A 22011-nucleotide genomic window follows, 5' to 3' on the forward strand; every position below is an offset into this window, starting at 1 on the left:
CCTCTCCTTTTTTTTTATATATGTGTCACGGCTCATGACAGAGGACCCAGGATTCAAGGCAAATAGATCAGAACAGGCAGGCTCAGAGGTTGAGAGCCAGACCAGGAAATCTGAAAACACTGGCACACACTCACCCCACTGGGTCAAGAGAAACAATCTGGCACTGATGACTGGTAGCAGGCAGGTTCAATAGAGGTAGAAGCAGGTGGATTACATACGCAGCAATGAGAAACCGGGCAGAGTTAGACAGGTGAATGAAATGAGTAAATAAGCCAGTCATCAGCGCCAAGATCATGAAAATATGTGGATCACTTTGATTCCCATTTAGAGTGTTAAGTGCTATACAAATAATCTGATTTACTGATTGTTTTACTGTACTTTTTGCTTAACTATAATTTTGTAAGAGTATCTCTACTCTTATTAACAAGTTATTTTAGCTATTCACAGATCAGGTGAAAATACAGTGAATAGCAGATTTTTTTTGTTTTTTAAATCTTTTCCTGACATATATAAACTACATCCTGTAAAGTGCGCTTTTATAAGTTCACTTTGAATAAAGTGAGTAAAGTGATTTATTTTTTCCTGAATTTGTTATTTTGTAATCTTGTTTGTATTTGTATTTTTTATCATATTGCATACTTTAATTTGTACATAACTCTCGGTCTGATTACATCATTTTAAGCATTAAATCAGATGTTAAGAGCCAACAGTTATTCAGTACTTGAGCAGTCATTTTACAAAGTACTTTTTACTTTAACCAGAGTCATTTCTTTGATAACTATTTCCTAATTTTAATTGAGTAAAAAATGTTAAAGTAGTGCTTCTCCTACTTGGGTAAAATTGTTGGGTACGCCACCCACCTCTGTTTACAATGCAATGATGTCAATATCCATTATAAGACGGGAGCATATTTGTAGCATATAACATAATTTCCTAGATGACAGGGATGTTTACATGTCCAAAGTCCAAAATGTAGATTTTTCTTTTAAATTAATAAAAAAATTAATGTTATGTCTTTCAATGCTACTGAATTTCTATAAGTTAAAAATGTAGTATACAATGTAATGCCTAATTTAGAACATGAACAGTAAGCAATGATCTGTTAACACCAAAAGTAAAAATAGCTTTTAATATTCAAACATCACCCCCAAAAAGGGCTTCTTTATATTAATTAAAAATAATGCCAATACAAGTAAAAAAGAAGGCTAACTAAGCAAAAGAAATACGTAAGAACAGGCAAATTATTATGAAAATAAGTAAATAAAAAAATAAATAAAGCACTCTAAAATTAGCTGGCAAACTACAATTGTGGAATACCGTAGATGAATTAATTATAAAGACTCTTTTTCATTTCTCCTAAATTGAAAAAAAAAGAGCACCTTAGGTTTATTTCCATCATTTATTTTTCACATAGACAAGGTTAAATTACTGCGAGACCTCATCCAGCTTTTCACCTTCTGTTTTAATGGCACAGACAACAGAGCTCTCAACAACACAAGCTAGCAGAGAATACGCCAAAAAATAAATCTGCACAACATTTTACAGAACTCATGCCAAGTAAGCATGATTTTTCTCGGAAAGGCTTTTCTCATTTTTTATTTTTTCTTGACAAGGGAACTTATCTGCTTTCATTTACTGTAACCAGTTAACTGATCTGGAATCATATTGACCTAAAGACACATTAAAAGCACGTAAAAAAAAAACCTTTATGATTACTGGCAAAGCTTTGAATAATGTAAACAGAAGCATAATTCAAACCTCTTTGACATGAACCAACTGGTACATAACAAACTCCAACAGTAAAGAAAACCAAGTTTTAGGAAAAGACTTGAAGTCTGATCCTACTCTGATAAACTCTGCAGAAGCTGGAATGCTGCATTATTATAGGTCACTTTGTGCTTAGTTTCCCATAATAAGACACATCCTTCAAGAATGACTAATATCGGTAATATTTTTTTGTCTTATTTATATTGGTTTTGACTAGCTAGTCATTTCCTCTTTAACACAGTATGATTCCTCTTTGTAACACCTTTAGTTTTAACAGTCATTAAAACCAAACCAAACCCCTCTAACAATGACACTGGATTTTATTTGGGGTTTAGTTCTTCAGAAGAAGAAAATGTCTTATATATGTCTTTTCGAAGAGCGTATAGTAAGATTTAAACCTTATGAAATGAAAAAAAAAAAGGTTAAAAATGCCATCCCTTACTTGGAATTAGAATTTTGAGATATTTTAAAAGACATGAAAGCAGAAAGGATAAAAAAATGATATGGGCTTTTTTTAATCATTTATTTTTTTGTGAGAAAGAGGGGCATTAAACACTGTGCTCGACTGCCGTAATGTAATAAAAATATTGTTACTCTTCAGAATAAGACCTGCCTTTTTTATATGTTTTTGGCCTTGTTTAAATACATTTAGAAATATATATTTTTTTTTTTTGAAATTTATTTTGTGGTCATTATTTCTATGAATTTTTTCAAACTTAGTTCTGAGAGAAGAAATTAGGACAGTGAATTAGTTTTTACTCACAACTCTCTGCTTTTGCTTCAGCAAATGTTCAAAATACTTCCTATTCTGTCTAAAATTATATTATTAACGTTTCTGATCCCTCTAAGTCTGCTGCTGACTCTACCTGCAATGAAAACAGTTGATCTGTTATGTTTCAGTTGCATAAAACAGTAGCAATCGATACTTTCCCATAATCTACCGGGTCAATTTTTTTAAACTTAAAGAACTTTCATTTTGTTTTTTGTTTTTTTTAGAGAACTTGATGCCATTTCACTGGAACCGATAGGTTACCTATAAGAACTTGAAAGCCTTGTTAAAGGGACAGTTTTGGAACTTATATATTACCTTCCTGAACTTAGATGTTCCATTGAGAACCAAATGCTAGTAGACATTAAATATCACTTACAAGCAACTTTCCAAGCTTTATTATTAAACCTAAGAGGTTACTTTCTGGAACTTGCTAGCTTTTTTCCAAACGTGTCGAAACATATCTGGGACCTAAAGGATACCTGCATTAGCTCAGAAATTAGCATTGATATATGAGAGGATTATCTTAGAAACTACATAGATAGTTTTCTAAAACCTGGAGGCTTCTTTCAGTTACATTCTGGATCTTTCAGGTCACTTTTTAGATTTTCCAGGTCACTTTTTGACTCCAGATGTAAATTTCCATCATTCTTTTTTGTCTACATACAGATGGTTTCCAAGACATAAGTTGTTGAATCTGAAACTCTAATTCTGCAGAACATTGAGGTCTCCATATGAAACTGGTTATTTTCCTGACCTTGGAGGTGACCTTTAGGGACAGGACAATTATAAGATGGGTTATTTTCCTAAGTGTGGACTTTTTTTATTTGAATAAAGGTCCAAAGGTGCAATTGGGAGTTGAAAAGGTGTATTAACCAAAAAGAAAGAGAAAAAAAAAAGGAAATTCAAATTCCAAGCAGTAATGTCTTCAAACCTTGTTAGTTTCAGAAAGTAACATGTGAGTTCAGTGAAGGTAACATCTTCATTTCAGGGATATAACCACTAAGAGCCAGAAAACAGGAAATTGTACTGAATGAATCAAATTACATCTTCAAACAGAATATCATCATGACTTAGGGTAAATACTTATCTAAAGTTCCTGTGGCAGCAAGAATCTAATGAAATCTGGTGTGAATCCTTTGTTTCAAATATGCAGGTTTTAAAATCATGCCTCCAATTGCAGAAATTGTTCAGCAACTTGATTGGTCTCATCATCTTACCAGTTTGTGTTGCATTAAAACATAAGTTGTATTTAAAACAAATGAAAAACAACATTGGCTCAAAAAAAGTGAAATTTACAGTAAATTCCTAATAAAGTCATATTTTAGGGCCAGTCAGTTCAATGTTTGGATGATTTGCTGTCAGGTTTACTTGATCAGAGTAGCTGGCATAGCTTGCCTCTAAGTTAATTTAGTTGAAATCTGTGGTTGCTCTAGAAAAATACTGGGAAATTTCTTGCACTGATGGAGTTTCCATGAAGTAGACTGCATGCATGGTTAACCAGGGTGCCTCAACAAAGAGATTACAACACACGGAAAAAGCATTAACTTTTATCTGCTTTGGTAAACATGTTTCTTTCAATTAGAAAATGACTGTTTCACTTTGCTGGTGTGTCGGATTTTACCTGCATGCATCCTTTAGCATTAAAAATCAAAGCAAATAATGATGCCTTTTTTTAAGTTTTGGGCTTTTTGTTAAAGTAAAAAATAAAATTTTTTACTTTTCCTTGATATCTCAGCAACTTTTTCAATGCCAATTATTATGTTAGAATTGAACAAAATGTGGCTTTAAATCCAAACATAAGACACTTTAAATTAGCAAACCTCAGCTTGGAATCCATACAGGATAGGAATCCATTAAAAACCATTATGCAGAAAACTGTCTGTTTGGAAGATTTCTTGTGAAAACTCACACCTGGTCTTTTGATGAAATGGAAAAAAAATAAAAAGATAAAAAGCCAATTCAGTTGAAAGAGAGTAATGCACATTTTGGTTCACTCTAACATTAGATGGACTTAACGGATCTTTATTTTTATAACTTAAACATGATGATATTCTGCTCTGCCCATTTGTTTGGGACTAAGGTAGAATAATGCAATGCACACATTGCAATATTAACTGTTGAAATCTGCCAGTCTGGTCACCACAATGTCCAGCCAGATTGGGAAGCAGTTGCCTCATATTAAAACTCAACTTACAAATTTGGTTGCAAAAGGAAAACAAAAAAACACTCAACATAGAACATGAGCTGTCATCTAGCGGCCCTCTCAGGTCAGATTTAACTTGCTATGAATGTGCTAACAGGCTAGCAGCCAATAGCAGCAGTTTCAGGTGTTGCATACTGTTTGTTAGGTTCACTTAAATCTAATTTTGGCATTTGAGTGGAAGCCTGGTCTTAACGAACCAACAGCCACTGAACACATCTGACCTCCCCAGGGCCTTGCAGAGGAAAATATACCCCCTAATGTATTGGGGATACTCTGCTCTCCAGAGAAGGATGACTTAAACCTGTCAAGGTTTTCCTAGAAATCACTTTTTAACAGCCAGTATTGTCATCTGTAGACATTCCTCTTTCATAGCCAACAGTTCTGTCTTGTAGCTGCTTGGCTTCCCTCCATCAACATACACACAGGATGACTTCTTAGTTGAAAGAGGTGTCTCCATGGTGACAGAGCCAGCATTGAGTATGTCAGCGTGCGACGGTGAAGATGAGGAGCGCCTCTGGCATGCTGAGGACATAATAGCTGAGAGAGCACGACTAACATCGTGCCTGGCACCCTCATTGACAAAACAGTACAAAATGGGGTCAGCTACACAGTTCAGGCTAGTCAGAGCCAGAGATACATGATATGCAGCAAACAGGGTCTCCTCTGAGCTACAGTCGCACGGCTGCCGCAGAAACATCACACTGCGCACCAAAAGGAGTGTATGGTATGGTCCGAAGCACAGCAAAACTATGAGAATTAAACTCAAGGCCAGTCGCTGGATTTTGGCTTTCTCCTGTCGCTCTGTAGAGACGTTGCATCGCACTGCTGCTAGTATCCCTCTGTAGGCCACCAACATGGCAGTCCATGGTGTAAGGAAACCAAAAAATGTTCTGTAGAGGTTCATTCCTACCACCCAGTCCTGCATTGGATACTTTTCAAAGCAGAAGGTGTGGTTGAAGCGATCCTGGAAGAGTTCATCGTGGAAGAGAGGAGCAGAGTTGGCTATAATCTCAATGACCCAGACAATGGCACTGACGAAAACAGCTGCAGGAGGAAAAGGAGGGAAGATTAGACACTGATTAAACATCCACTGCTCCATCTAGTTAATACTTTACTCAATAGCATCAATTACTCTATACAGCCATTGCAGAAACCTAGTTAATCCTCTTTTATATTCATAATGAAAATGGCCTGGCATTGGACAGGTTCTAAAGATATAAACCTTACACTGAAAAATTTCACACACTTTTTTGCTAATGAAAAAAGTTAAAGAATAAATCTATCTAACTTTCTTTCTTGAACCGCTGTCTGTCTGTGTGAAATATGTCTTTTTGCACCAGCAATTCATGGACAAAGTTAGTACATAGAGACAAAATTTAAGCACTGAGATCTGCTTCCTTTTACATCCCAGGCAGCCAGAGATCCGTGTGACAGGAACCGATACTTACATAGTGGGGCCAGGTGGTTGGGGGGGTTAATATAAAATTCCCTATTTTGGTGACTATCAGACCAGGATAAGACATTCAGAGAAATGGTCTTGCAAAACAGTTTTAGAGAGAAATTAGTTTCCTCTTTAACAATATAGAAATATATGAGGACCATGTTTTTCTGAAGTCGAACAGTTGAACAGTAATGCTATGTTCACACCGGCAGCACGTTTTGAGCAGCAGGCGCAGCGCGTCTGAGCAGCTGAAGCACCGCGTCGGTAGTGTTTAAGCATCTAACGCGAGTGACCCGGCGAAAACGCGCTGCTGCTCGAGATGGAAAAATTGAACTTTTGCTGCTTGACGCGCCACGTCAACCAATCAGAGAAGCTGCTCTGGGAGCTGGCAGCGAGACAGACACATCGCTGATGACACAGAGCGCTGTGATCGCTCCTCTGAAACAGTTTGATGCCTAAATTAACTTAAAATACTGAAACCTGCTGACAGATGTTCGCTTTTATTATCCTGGTGCCTGCAGTTTGGATTATTTTGATGAAAAACACCTACCAGACGCCACGGTGAACTGCGAGGAGGCGACCCCGCTGCTGTTGAATGGGGTTCCTACTCACAGTGCACCGCTGGTATGTGGGGGTCTGAGCGGCTCCGACAGAAATAATATTGGAAGGTGGGATTGTAATCTGGATGAACTGACTGCAGTGATTAAGTTTTCAGGTGGATTTTCTGACTTAAAAACATATTAAAACTACTTTATTCCCACTGATCACAGCAAATATAGCTGCAGGGAAAAGAAAGGATAGTGAAGCTCCGCCCAACGCGCGTCAGACACACTTTTGCACCACGCAGCCAGAGCAGTAAAGCTGCTTTAGCCGCGCATCAGAAATTACTGGTACAAGCAGCAAAAATGAAGCAGCAGACGCCATTTTGCTGCGCCTGCTGCGTCCGGTGTGAATGTAGCATAACAGTTAAATGAAAAATACCAACCATACTTACATAGTTTATTCTAGTATTTTAGACTTATATCTAGTAGTTTTGTTACTAGATTTAGATTTTAAAATTTTCCATGCAATAAACTGGCGACCTGTCCAGGATCCCTGCTTTTGCTCATAGACTGCTGGAGATAGGCACCAGCCCCCCAGTGACCCTGAGGGATGAAGCAGGAGAAGATCGACAGATGGATGGATGGATGGATGGATGGTTTTAGATTTAAATACAGCGCTAAATACACAAACAACCAAACTATTAATAAGGGTTTCTTTATTATTTATTTTTCTTCCACCACTGTAATACAGCCTAAACCGCAGGATGTACCCCCATAAAATATATATCAAAACGTGCGTCTCGATCATGTGAAGTGTGCTTTTTGAACTATACATCGTTTGGGGTTACCATGGTGACGTAAATTGCGAAAAACAACCCCAAAATGTCCCATAGTAATGAATGGGGAGAGAGGAGAAAGGAGGCATAAACATTACACATTGACCTAGAAACATGGTTTAAAGCTTTGTTTGTAGATAAATCCTTCAACTTTCTAAATCTGAAGACATTATGTTGATAACTGCTATGGTTTTTCTAAAATTGGACTTCAAGCACCAAAAAGTTTCAGCACAATCCAACCTCCTAGAGCGGGCCAACTGAAATCCTAGAGGTTGAGGTGGCCATTTTTTTAAGAGCATCCACAGGGAGAACTTGCAAACTCAATGCAAAAAGACCTCGGGTCAGGAATCTAACATGGAACTGTCTTGCTGTAAGGCATCAGTGTTACCTACTGCAAACCTGAGCAGCCCGAAATGCTGTATCTTATTTTTTTTTTAAGCAATGTCAGACTTTGAGGTTGTTTTAGTCGGTGTCAAAACCTGTTAAGATTTGGAATCGTCTCTATATATGTTTTCTATTTATCTGTGAAGAATCATTTTCTACCTAAAATGACGATTTTGTTAAAGAATTGCTAGGAAATAGTCTTTGCCTTTAACTCTTCCCAGTTTGTTTGACAGCAACAGTTGCCTCTCTATGATCATTTTACAACAGGGATGCTCAGGTCGATGTGGCTTTTAACCGTCACCTCTGGATAACAACACATATCTCTTGTTTGATTAGTGAGTGTTCGGTAGATTCATTGAAATCTTCATTCCAGTTTTTTTCCTGAATGTTCTAAAGAATATATATCAACATTAGGGTGATCAGATATCAGAAACCAGATTCTGGAACCATCTCAACTTTAATTAACAAGAATAGCATGTTATTTCAATTCCTTGCTGATTTCATTGTAATTTTTTGCTTTGATTGCTTGATGTTTTTTTAATGAGGTAGAAATAAGGTTGTATTTTCAAAGAATCTTTTTTCTACCTGGAAATTTTGTTTTATTGTTATTTTGAGTGTTTCTGCTGAGCAATTCAAAACAAGGCTGGTATGTCAGCAGACTGTAAGCCATAATTCCTCCCAGTAAAGCGGTGTTGACCAAGGTCTTCCTCAGCAGCTCAGTGATTTTTGTCAGTAAAACGTTAACTCATGATTTAGGTCCATATTCAAATAAGCCAACAGTTTCTTTTTATTACAGGTTTTTGGAAAATTTGCTCCAGAGCTGAAAATAAAAATAAGAAACAATGCAGGTCTCAGATATCCTAAGACGTTTTTACATTCATATTGAACCAGCAACTTTCCCCAACACCAATCTCTTATGAAAAAGACCATTTAAAAGTCTTACATTTGATCACTTACATAACAGATGAGCCTGGACAACTATTTAAGAATGCATGATATGTGATCCATTTACCCGGTGTTGATCAAGACATTTAGGAGCATTTTCTATAATTTTTTTAACCCACCAAAATAAAAGTACGGTATGCATCAGTTTTTGTCTGTCCTGCATTGATAGAAAACCATCTATGTTATTTTTAGGTGGTGGGGACAGTTATTTCTTAATATACTTAATGTAGATAAAACTAAGGTCTGAGGCGGAGAGGCAGTGATCTGTGATTGCTCAGATTCCTACTTTTAAAATAACATGAAGTTGTTTCTCTCTGCTCTAAATAACCTGAAACAATTTCTTACAATATAAGATGATCCAGATGATCCAATGTGATGCAATCTAAAAAATATTATTTTTCATTTTAATGTATTTGTCTAGATTATCCTACTTTGCTAAAGAACAAAATGGCATATTTTCTTCATTATTCCCCTTCACATACTGTTTAAAGTAATGATATTTTTTCACTGAAATCTTGTTTTATTGTATTATTTTTAATCTATGCTCCACTCTGTCTTGCATCTTAGATTAGCCGTCACCTGATTCTGAAGTTCTTCACTTTACTTTCCCATAAGTCCTTAATTATTTATAGATATTAAATACTGTCAACACAGCTTTGACATTTCTACTCTTGGGCTTTATTAATAAGCTTGGCTTAAGATCTGAGTCATTCCACGAATGACTTTAGCAGACTTCTTTTTAATGTAGAGCTCTTTAATCTCTTACATGACAGCGATCTTATATCTTCTTTAACTGATTTTCCTGTAAAGCTTGGGAAATACACCACTGTTTTCTTAAAGTTCTCTTAAATTTCATCATTTAGGCAATTAAATATAAAAAAAACTTAAAAAAAATGTTAGTGTTGGACTAATTAGGTCACTTTGTCAGATATCTTGTCTCAGTAAATAGTCACAGACGACAAAAGATGGTTTTACATAAGAGAAACCTACCTGTCTTGATTCGGCGAACCTTAACAAAGCGTAGGGGGTATGCCACCGCCAGGTATCTGTCCAGAGATATACAGCACAGGAAGGCGATGCTGACGTAAATATTTGTGTAGAAGATAAAGCCGAACAGCTTGCAGCTCTCTTGTCCATGAATCCAGTGATCGTGCTGCAGAAAGTAGTCGATCCATAGAGGGAGAGTGATGATGTAGAGGAGGTCGGCCACCGACAGGTTGATTAGGTAGATTCCAAGCTCGTTGCGCTGACGTACCTTAAGAAAAACAAGGAACAGATTTAGAGATAACACAAGTTAATAAAAGGCATAATGGTAGATGGATAGTTATACATTAAACAACTATTTATAAGTAAGCTTTGATATCGATGGCTATTATGTGTAAGTAAAGCAGATTTAATTAGAGGATGAATTGTAAATTTGCACCAGGTCTAGCTGAATTTTATAGCTGATTTCTTTTATAGCTTTTGGAGAAATGTGCATTTGACTGAGCCTCAGACTGGAAGAACATGAGAAGAGTGAGAACAGCAGAGAGGATCATCGGGGCTCCTCTTAACGACATTAAAGTCATAGGGAAGCGGCTGTTACATTTCCGAATTCTCCCGAGTGGTGCACGACTTTACATGAGTGAATAATGTGAATGTGATTGGTTGTTTATCAAGAGGGTGGGATAGTTGTTGCGGAGGATTCGCAAGCAGTTTGGTTGTGGCCATTTGTCGGAAGCATCTTCCTAACCAGTTAGCAACTTAGTGCTAGTAGGTTCCCAATAGGAAATTACATTGGGACCAAGTAGCACTTAGAGGCGACACTTTCAACGAATGCTATGTACAGCAGAAACATGCAAGAGGACGAGAGTTTTGTGTCGGAGGTCGTAGATGAGTATCCTCCGTCAAACATTTTTTTTTAGAGGAGGAAAGTGGGGACAAAGTTGTTGTGGAAGAGGACGCCAGGGCGGCAAGCTTGGTTTGGTGTAGAAGGCTTACAGCCGTACATGTTTGAGCCCTTGCCTCGCAACGCTGCCAGTTCTGTTAGCTCTACGCCTGCCGAAGACAAAGACGTCCATCCCCGTGAACACTGGGACGGAACTCAATGATTAATTTAATTATTCTTATTTCTTATTTCAACCGTTGCGTATATTAGCTGCAACAAATGAATGAAGATGCTATGACCGAAACAAAATTTGATTAACAGATGATATATGATTGGCTGAATTTAGGTGTACAAGCTGACGTATGACTAACTGGCCTGCATAAAATAACGGGGGAAAAAAACAGATTTTAAGACAGAAATTTTCTAACTTTTGGGACAATATCATCTGATAAAAATGTTTAAGCCAGAATGACTTGACATTTAAATATGACTTCCCTTTAAAAACATTTCATCCCTTCCACCATGGACTGTTCTTTATAAACTTTATAAACAGTAATGTTCATTTCACTGTTTCACTGTTGTAAGCTGCATGCATCAAACTGCTGCTTTGTCTTAATCAATTAATAGTGAAATCACTTCATTCTTGCATTAACAAATTGTTGTAATTGAAAATCGACAGCAGCTAAACTTGGGAAATCTTTGGTTAAACTCTTCCACAAAGCATTGCTCCATATGCTTTCTGAGATTTTAATTTTGAACAACTTTCTTCAAACACAACAAGATTTCCACCCGGTTGATGACTGGCTTTCTACAAAGCTGACACGGCCAAGTAGGTGTCCCTACAACAGCTATAGGCTCCCACATACTTGCAAGGTCTGCGCACATATTGTGATGACCTTTAGACATATTTTATACTTCTTGGGCCAAGTTCCTTTATTTCCCACACTGCTATTCAATTCAGTTTATTTATATAGCACCAATTCACAACACATGTAATCTCAAGACACTTTACGATTTTAGCAGATTATTCAGTCAAATTTATTCAAAGTTTTCTATCTAAGGAAAACCAGTTGATTGCATCGACTCGTGGACTCGAAGGCAATCCCTCACACTGAGAATGCTTGTAGCAACAGTGGAGAGGAAAAACTCCTTTGTAACAGGAAGAAACCTCCAGCAGAACCAGGCTGTAATGGCATTATCAACGGAGTTTGTCTTCTAGATTAGTAAACTAAAACAAAGTTGTTATATGAGACCATTAAGCAAGACTAGAGACATAGGGGGTTAATGCAACATGCCAGCAGAGCATGTGAAGGTGGTTGACAGATACTTTGATTGTTTTTGAATGGACGTTGGCAATTCTGATGAGTTAGTTTCATGTCGTGTGCCATTTCTTCTCCATCAAAACACCCATAGTAAACCTTTCAAGGCACATGGAGAATGAATAGTAATGGCTGCTCAGGGGCCATTTCCGTCATTTTGCTTCAGCTAAAATATTATTAAAACCTTTAAAGGGTCATAGAATGTAAAACCGTCATAGATGAATATCTTTAGTTCAGTGGGTGAAATGGACGTACAGAGAAGCTTAAACCCTCCTAACTCTGCAAATCTCCTCCTTTCTCTGCAAATATCAAAATTCTAAACTTCCACCATTAAACAGGTGAATCCAAATGAAAGCCCAAATTAACCTCAACTCGGGGATGTTGCTTTTTTTGGTTCAGGCCTGTACTTTTGTCACGCCCCGAAATTGACATACAGACCAGCCCATTGGTTCACTGGCCCAAGAACATGAATAGAGGTAGATGTAAGACACCAGTTTAGCTGTTTAGCCTACAGTTGGGTTTATTTCTACAAGAATTACAAAGCAGGCAGTTTCTCTATTGAAAATGAGGCAGAACCAGAGGTGTAAATGCAGAGTTGCAGGCTGCACAGAGAAAGTGAAAAATTTTCACAGTCTTCCCTAGAATCCGAAGACTCGACAGGCATGGATTTTTTGTGTCTATCAGAAGAACCCTCTAAGCATTTTAACGAAGACAGCTTTCAAAATCTTGGACAGTTAAAAGCAGGATTTGCTAAACTTCTTTTACTGAAACTAGGAGCTGTTCTGCCCGTAAGGCCATCACAAACGCAAGCTGTAAGGCGGCCGCCGTTGTCGGGTCCTGTTTGGTCGCTTCGTCCCCTCTGGCTCCCTCCCCCTGTCCGCCGGAGTTCCCAGACCAGCCTCGGAGCTCACTGCTCGGTTCTGCTGCACTGTAGTCAACCAAAATCCCGGACGATTTTGAAATTCCGCCTAGATGTTTTTTTAGGCATGAAAAGTAGGACATGTCCGGGAAAAAGAGGACGTCTTGTCACTCTACCGTATCAACAATCTCAAGTTTCAGGGGGTGAGTGCTTGTTGCTATGATGCGTCTTTGCTCAGCAGCTTCGCTCGTAAACCAACCAATCAGCGCACAGCTCATCTAAATATTCATGAGCATACCATAAAAGGAAGAAAACCTGTTGTTTCATTCTAGGGCCTTTTACCAGGCTTGCATTAGGGCTCATAGAACAGCAACAATGCCATTTTCAGCCCAACCAATGTTACACACCCTATTCAGAGACCTTAAGGACCAGCACCAAATACTCTATAGAATCATTCTATCACCCCTTTAAAGGATTTTACAGAGTTGATCTATAGTTTTAAACATATTTAGCATGTTCCTGATCAATTTCTGTTTTGCTAGTGTTGGATCAAAGCAATACCAAATATGCAGATTAGGTGATGACTTCATTTAGTGACTTCTAGCTAGTTTTAGAAAAGCTAATAGAAACTTTCCTTTTCTAAAGAGTAAGAGTGACCTCAATCGTGAGATTTAATATTTCTTCCCATGCGTTAACTCTGATGCTATCATACTGCATAGTGATACTAAAGCCACGGTTACACGCTCACCTTCTGCTAATTGGCATAGCAACTAAACATCATGCTAAATTCAGCATCAGTCCTGATGTCAATAATCATTCGATCACACCGCCATTGGGTGTTTGTGCTCTTAATCTGTATTTGAATTACTTATGACGCACATTAAGACCAAACATATCTTCTTCAACCTTATTTGATGCAATTTTGGCATGTGGTAACTGATAGCTATTTTTCTTTTCCTTTTCTGTTGATTAGTTCCAACACATCTGAAGATAACAGCCATATGTTTGCCTCCTCCAGTTTTTAAAGAAAGCTACAGGCCCAGAGGAATGCAATAACTGCGGAAGGTTTCTGATTAAGCATCATTATGTGATGCTCTCACAGTCAGCCTCACATATGGTAATAAATGTGTTCCACATATTGAAAATAAAGACAAACAAAAATCTGAACAGATGAAAAGTCAATAAGACTTGGTCTGGCTGCTGCCAAAGCAAACTAACAGTCTGTAGGAAATAAAATCCTGGAAATGTTTGATGCTGTATGTAAAAATACCCCCCAGGCTCTGACTTTATCCAGCAGGCAGTGTCAGATGTGTTAATTGGAAGTTAAATGTAGCTGAAAAGCATCAGTGCATGTAACTCTTCAGTAAGCTTTGTCTATTTCTGAACTGTTTACTGTTTACAGTGCTAACTTCCTGTAGGGCTGATGCTGCTGGTCTGTCAGGTGGATTTCTGAACCTAACTGGGAACAGGATTGAGTTGGAATATTAATTATCCATCTGGACAATTTGTTCTTTTAATTATACAGGGTAGTATACAATGTCAATGAGTACAGTATTTTCAGGTACCTTCTATTTCTTTTTTTTATTTGGGCTGAAAGTTAAGGATCAATAAATGAATGTATGATTGATTGATCTTATTGATCGTCTAACAGAACATTTCTTACACATTATTAGCTTATTTAATAGGTATAAGAGAGAAGGAGATTAATAGGTTTGGCAATTCAGTTTCAATGATTGTTCTGCAACATGAAAGATGTGGAAGCCATTGGAAGGTCCTCTTCCATGATGCTTTGACCAGAGATGCTGACTTCTGAGGTTTGGTTCAAGTTTGGGGATAAAAACAACCAGGAAAAAACTTTACAGACAGATAAAAAAAATGTAGAGCTGCTCAGTACAGTACAGTGAGTTGCACTGCTGCCTTGCAGCCAGAAGGTTTTGGGTTTGATTCCCGGCCCAGGGTATTTCTGCATAGAGTTTTCATGTTCTCCCTGAGCATGTGTGGGTTCTTCTCAGGTACTCCGGCTTCCTCCCACAGTCCAAAAGCATGACTGTTAGGTCAATTGGCTTCTCTAAATTCTCCTCAGGTGTGAGTGTGTGCGTTATTGGTTGTTTGTCCTGTGTTGGCCTGAGATGCATTGGCGACCTGTCCAGGGTGTACCCCGCCTCTCGCCCGTAGACAGATGGAGATAGGCACCAGCACCCCTCGTGACCCCAGCTGGGATAAAGCGTGACGGAAAATGGATGGATAAAAAATTTATATGTTGATAGGACTTTGTTTGAACTGTTCATAGCATAGATTTATCATTGTGACTAATTGTTCAACAAGTGAGCAACTTTTATTATCATTATACTGTCACAAGTACAAAGCAACCAAATGAACTCTCTGCATTTAACCCATCCCCTGAGGGGACGGCCTTGGGCTCCCCGGGCGCCCGGGGAGCAATCAGGGGTTAAGGGTCTTGCTCAGAGACCCAGAGTGGGAGTCAGGCTCAAACTCAGAACCTCTGGATTCCAAGCTCAATGCCCTAACCACTACACTGGAAAAATGATCTAGAAAAAAGTAAAATATTTCTTAAATTGAGCATATTAACTCCTTATTTTGAGTATGTAAATGAGGTAGTTTGCCAATGGAATGAGACTTTTTAGTTTTAAAATAAGATAATTAGATAGTATTCACTTTAAATAAGACAATGCAGTTGTGTTTTCTTATTTTAAGTGTAAATTGTCTTGTTCCATTGGCAAAATGTATCTTTTACGTCCTCAATCCAAGAACAAATGCACTTATTTGAAGAATAAATGACTTATCTAGATTTCGATTTTTTTTCCGTGTAGGCCACCACTCCCCCACAACTGATCAGCTGTTGCTTGTGAAAACAGTTTGTTGACAATTCTCTGTGATGGCAGAAGATTAGTAGTTAGTTAGTTTCTAAAAGCATTATGTTTAATCAATCATATTTTAAAAGGATGTATCATAGCATTAGGAGCTAACTGATTCTGGATAACTGATGCTGCATTTCCTTCAGACTGGGTGAAATCCTCTTTGCTTCTTATCTTGCTTCAATCCCAAAAGCTCTGACAAAAGCTGCCCTAAAGAGAAAACCTTACCCGTTTATTTGAATACAAGAGCATAAAAATAGCCTGCCCTAACCCCAGGATTTAAAAATGTATCCCTGTTTTTATGTAAAAAAAAACTTTGTAAGACATGGTAGAAAGGTAAAGCAAGTTATTTCGTAGTTATTTATTTTATTAAGGGATTTTTTTTCCTAATGCACAAACACCTGCAGCTGCAAAAAAAAAAAAAAAACATTAAAAAAACAACAAAACAAAAACAAAGGTAGTAGCTGAAAGCTTTGGTTTAAATTGACTGATAAGGCTACTGTTGTTGAAGGTTCGTGATTGCTTGAATATCTGATTGATAAAACTGCTTTGCTCATGTTTAAATAAGATATAACTCAGCTACCTGCAGTGCTTGATTTATTTTTATTTTTTTGGCTTTTATTCCGCTATCTGCAAATGTTTGTAATAAATAATCCAATATCTTCTCACTAAGACAAGTTGTAATTCATGCAAAGCCACAAAATGGTTGGCTGCATAAGGTGAATGTAAGCTCCTGGTGTTCCCTGAAGCTGGATTAAGAAGAGCAGTTTCATTCTGGCTGTTTGTAGTGAAAGGATGCTTGTATATGCGCGTAATGTTTGCATGAGCCTCACCTGCATGTATGCAGCCCACAGGGCCATGCAGTTGGTCGGCAGCCCCAGGATGATGACTATGATGTAGAGTGTGGGCTGGAAGAACTGGTCCACCTTACTGTCCACATCACAGAAGGAGATGTTACACATTGTCTTGTGTGTAAATCTCTTGTTGGTTTGTTCATTTGCTTTCAGCTCCTTCCAATTCCTTTTGCAGTTTCACTGTATTCCAGCTTAGGTGGTCCGACAGCGACATACCAAGTTCGCTTTCCCATTCAGCTCTCAAACCACATTTAAACAAGGAGCAGTCAAAGAAAACAAAGGACGCCCATCCAGGCCATTTCATGATTCCTCTTTTCTAAAGCGCAGTCCTTCTCGCAGAGTGGCCTCTGCCTGTCATAATCCTTTCTCATGCCCGAAGGCCTGCCCCCTTCGCCTCGCTTTATGAAATAGAAGAGAAAGAATGAAAGAAAGGGGCAGGGAATAAAATATAAACGGATGAAAGCTGCCTTATCAACCCTGTGCCAGGACTCTTTTGCTGAGATGAGACCTCATCAATCTTTTAGGTATTAGACGTCTGCCAGGTTCTGCTGTAGGAGGGAGAACATCAGTGTGTGTTTGGTCGTGCCTCAAGGTCCTGATGACACATGAACCTCCAGAGGGAGGGTCGTATCAAAAGACAGGGATGACTTTACAGACGGTCAGCATTGTGACGATGACATGCCATCCGTTCCTTCGTAAACGATAGAAACCTGCAATAGAGAGAGGGACATAACAATGAAATTACTAGTCAAGATTAGAGCAAATATGTTAGTAGATAAGCTGAAAACTGCTTTGATTGCTTGTGAAGAGGCATTCAATTAGTTGAATTTCTGCAGAATGTTGTTTTTTTAAGCATTTCATGATTTTCCTGTCAGTGTAAAAGCTTTACCACAAAGAATCTATAAATAAAATTTTAATAAAATTGAAAGTTAGTTAAGGGACTATAGGATTTTATTTCAAATAACTTAATATTTCTTTATATGAGTTTCAAATGTTAAAAAAAAATACTTTTTTGAATACAAATTTATCAGAAAAACAGGATACAACTAAAAGTCTCAATCCACAGTTTAATTCTAACTGTGTTGAAATAATTTCTTGCTGCATGAGCTTTGGCTGTGTTCAAACATGATGTTAAGGGAGGGCGAGGGTGACAGACAGACAGACAGACAGACAGACAGACAGACAGACAGACAGACAGACAGACAGAGCTCAGTCTATGTCTCACCTCTGAGACTCATTATTCACCTTGAACCCAGGAGCTCTTTATATGTGTCATTAACAGTGTTTATACAGGAATGAGTAACTATAATTTAATGTTATTTAATGCTCTTAGAAATAATTTTAACTAGTGCCAATGATTCTCATATATATATATATATATATATATATATATATATATATATATATATATATATATATATATATATATATATATATATATATATATAGATATATAGATATATATAGATATATATAGATATATATAATATTTTCTTCAATGACACGGCAAAATCTGTGTAATTTTCATTTTCCCATTCTCTAGCTTTTTCACCGCCTTGAGCTTCTTTTCCGAATGTGCGGCTCAACAGTAAGCAGTTCCACGCAAATTGAATGACCTGTGGAACCCCTGATTAGATTTAGATTTTAAGGGCAAAAACAAGGAAACCAGTGACAAGTACTTCAATGATGCCCCGTTTACTCAAAGAAAACTAATTTTAAGCTTTGTTAAACAGTAAACTTTTGACAAGCATTCATAAGTTAATGCGTACAAAAAGGACTAAAATCTCTGTATAAATATTGAGAGAAATAATGACTGAATTCATGAGAATGTTTAGAAGAATTATTTATATTGCGCAAGCAGAATCTCTTTCAGTGAGGCTACAGACTATTTCTCTCCTTGGACCCTTGGCTCTGCATCAGCAAGGCAACCTTTGCAACATTTGCATTTTGTGATGGCAGACAAACTTTGCAACCTTCAACAATTCTGAGTAACGTGTCACGTTTTTAGCCCTCTTAAAAATATCTGGCCCTTTTCTGGTGCACCCAATTTATTTCAGACAAAAACAATGTCAACCTGCAAAGCCTTTGCAGATGTTCTATTGTTTCCAATAATATTTCACAATTTGTAGAATTTCTCTAGAAGTGTGGAGCTTTGAGCCTAATTAAAGAGTAGTATATATGTCAGTAGTATATATGTCAGCTTAACAACATGAGAGGATATAAGGGAATAGGTTTATGTTCAGAGCACTGCACATGATTTTCTGCACAATAGTTTCCAGCTAGCTTAGTCCTTTCTGAGGAGTTAGAAAGACTTATTTTCACAAAACTTCTAAATCTGACCATCCTTCATGGATCATTTTAAGCGTGTCACATTAGGGCCTTTGAGGCTTAAAGCCTATCTTTATTCATAGTTAAAATATAATATGCAAAATATGTAATCTAATCAGAGTAATAACAATTTTATGATTTTTTTAATGTTGAAAGAAGGTCTTTTGTTTGACAAATTAACCTGCAAGAAAAAGTAAATCTACAAAAGACCTAAAAGTGAATGGTTGAGTTGCTTTTTAAGTCAATTTTAAATAAAAGATAAAAAATAAAAACAATTATTACATTTGTTAAAAAAAATAAGAACAATCCACAATATAAAAAAAAGAAGATCAAATAAAATGGAACTAAATCTCTGTGCAGAAACAAAATCAGTTGCCATATTAAACAGCTGAAACAGTGCTAATCTATTTTCCCTAAAAATACAAAAAACAAAACTGATTTATTTTTGGTCAAATACAGGTTGTAATCTGAAACCTATATTGTGCTTTGTTGAAAAGGCAATTTGTGTCTTATTAATTAAAGTAACTGAGAGCATTTTATCTATGACATATTGCCTACAGCTCAGTAATGAAGAACATAGTTTCTACAAGTGGTCATCTACAGAAAAACAAAAATACTTTCATTATGACTCTAAGAAAAGCTTCATTATGGCTTTCTGCATTTTCCACTGAGTTCATCAACAAACACAATGACCGCATATTTATTGCAGCTCTGGCATCCCGTATTTAATACCAGTACACCTTCATGTAATACATAATTTTCCCCATGGCTGTAATTAAGAGTCTGAGATGCTTTGCTTTGTCTGGATTAAAACCTTTACCTAAAGTACTTTACCCAAAGCACCTGAATATTACAGTAAAGAGTTACGTGCTCGGTAGCTACACATCGTTTTGATGATGTTTTGCAAAGCTTTCTACACTCACCGGCCACTTTATTAGGTACACTTGTCCAACTGCTCGTTAACACTTAATTTCTAAGCATCCAATCACATGGTGGCAACTCAGTGCATTAAGGCATGTAGACATGGTCAAGACAATCTCCTGGAGTTCAAACCGAGCATCAGTATGGGGAAGAAAGGTGATTTGAGTGACTTTGAACGTGGCATGATTGTTGGTGCCAGAAGGGCTGGTCTGAGTATTTCAGAAACTGCTGATCTACTGGGATTTTCACGCACAACCATCTCTAGGGTTTACAGAGAATGGTCCGAAAAAGAAAAAACATCCAGTGAGCGGCAGTTCTGTGGGCGGAAATGCCTTGTTGATGCCAGAGGTCAGAGGAGAATGGCCAGACTGGTTCGAGCTGATAGAAGGGCAACAGTGACTCAATAACCACCCGTTACAACCAAGGTGGGCAGAAGAGCATCTCTGAAGGCACAGTACGTCGAACTTTGAGGCAGATGGGCTACAGCAGCAGAAGACCACACCGGGTGTCACTCCTTTCAGCTAAGAACAGGAAACTGAGGCTACAATTTGCACAAGCTCATCGAAATTGGACAATAGAAGATTGGAAAAATGTTGCCTGGTGTGATGAGTCTCGATTTCTGCTGCGACATTCGGATGGTAGGGTCAGAATTTGGCGTCTACAACATGAAAGCATGGATCCATCCTGCCTTGTATCAACGGTTCAGGCTGGTGGTGGTGGTGTCATGGTGTGGGGAATATTTTCTTGGCACTCTTTGGGCCCCTTGGTACCAATTGAGCATCGTTGCAATGCCACAGCCTACCTGAGTATTGTTGCTGACCATGTCCATCCCTTTATGACCACAATGTACCCAACTTCTGATGGCTACTTTCAGCAGGATAATGCGCCATGTCATAAAGCTGGAATCATTCAGACTGGTTTCTTGAACATGACAATGAGTTCACTGTACTCAAATGGCCTCCACAGTCACCAGATCTCAATCCAATAGAGCATCTTTGGGATGTGGTGGAACGGGAGATTCGCATCATGGATGTGCAGCCGACAAATCTGCGGCAACTGTGTGATGCCATCATGTCAATATGGACCAAACTCCCTGAGGAATGCTTCCAGCACCTTGGTGAATCAATGCCACGAAGAATTGAGGCAGTTCTGAAGGCAAAAGGGGGTCCAACCCATTACTAGCATGGGGTACCTAATAAAGTGGCCGGTGAGTGTATTTTCCTGCTCCATTTTGGTGCGCAGACAGAGGAAATAATTGCTTTTGTCAGAAAACAGTATTTATTTTTAGAAGCTTATATTTTACATCACTGTTTTGTATCAAAGCTTTTGAGCTAATTTGTTTATAATTAAGGTATGAATAAAGAATCATTTAGCATTTAATCAAACTGTCGCTTTTAAAGAAAAGAACAACTTAAAGGCCTTTCTTTCCTTTCAAAGAGACTGAGCGAGGCTGCAGCTATAATTAGCATTACCCTGATGTTGGGTAAATAGCCATGAAGCAGCAATTTCCAAAGTAGTCTGGAATGCTGAGTCAGTGTTTATTTCCTGAGTGCAAGTCCAGGTAGAGCCCGCTCAGATGTCTGTCACCAAAACAGTTAAAACAAAACAGCTTCAGTGGACAGAAAAAGACATTCGCTAAGTCTGAAATGGTGAGCAGTGGCAGCAGTCACACAAACAAAAGCACAGGTTAAATGAGGGCAGCTCGACAATGACCTTTGTTGAGAAAATATCTACTTTGATTGGTAGACTTTTTTGGGAGATGGTTTTTGCTTCGGTAAAAATCTACGTATTTTAAAAGTATTAGATTGAGCCTTTATGGTATTTTAATTTACCCTAAGATTTATCATCACAGTCTGAGAATAAAAGCCAATGATTAAGCCCATCGCCATCTATTCAACAATAACCCAGAGGTTCATCACTGCTGCAACACGATCTAACACTTCCCTGGCCAGAAGGGACATAAGGTCTCTCGTGTTTAGGGCTGTCTCTAGGGTTTGTTTTTTCCTGGCGGAACATGCCTAGATAATCTCCAAAACAAGCTGCATGAAAGAAAGCATCCCAATTGGCCTCATGCAAGAGGCGTTAGTACGAACAAAT

The 22011-nt window shown here is 37.8% G+C and overlaps 1 protein-coding gene across 1 annotated transcript in view; it reads right to left on the reverse strand.

Annotated features, from left to right (window-relative positions):
* Positions 1–4723: 4723 nt before the first annotated feature.
* gpr4 (G protein-coupled receptor 4) overlaps positions 4724–22011 on the reverse strand; it is an 81110-nt gene continuing 63822 nt past the window's right edge. The window contains exons 2-4 of the mRNA XM_038285934.1: positions 16645–17375; positions 9881–10145; positions 4724–5786 (exon numbers count right to left, since the gene is read on the reverse strand). Of these exons, the coding sequence (XP_038141862.1) occupies positions 5065–5786; positions 9881–10145; positions 16645–16773 (1116 nt within the window). The 5' untranslated portion in view covers positions 16774–17375 and the 3' untranslated portion in view covers positions 4724–5064. The remainder of the gene's footprint in view (positions 5787–9880; positions 10146–16644; positions 17376–22011) is intronic.

The sequence above is a fragment of the Cyprinodon tularosa genome, unplaced genomic scaffold (genome assembly GCF_016077235.1).
Source record: "Cyprinodon tularosa strain WSP-4 unplaced genomic scaffold, ASM1607723v1 ctg218, whole genome shotgun sequence".
In the NCBI taxonomy this organism is placed as follows: Eukaryota; Metazoa; Chordata; class Actinopteri; order Cyprinodontiformes; family Cyprinodontidae; genus Cyprinodon; species Cyprinodon tularosa.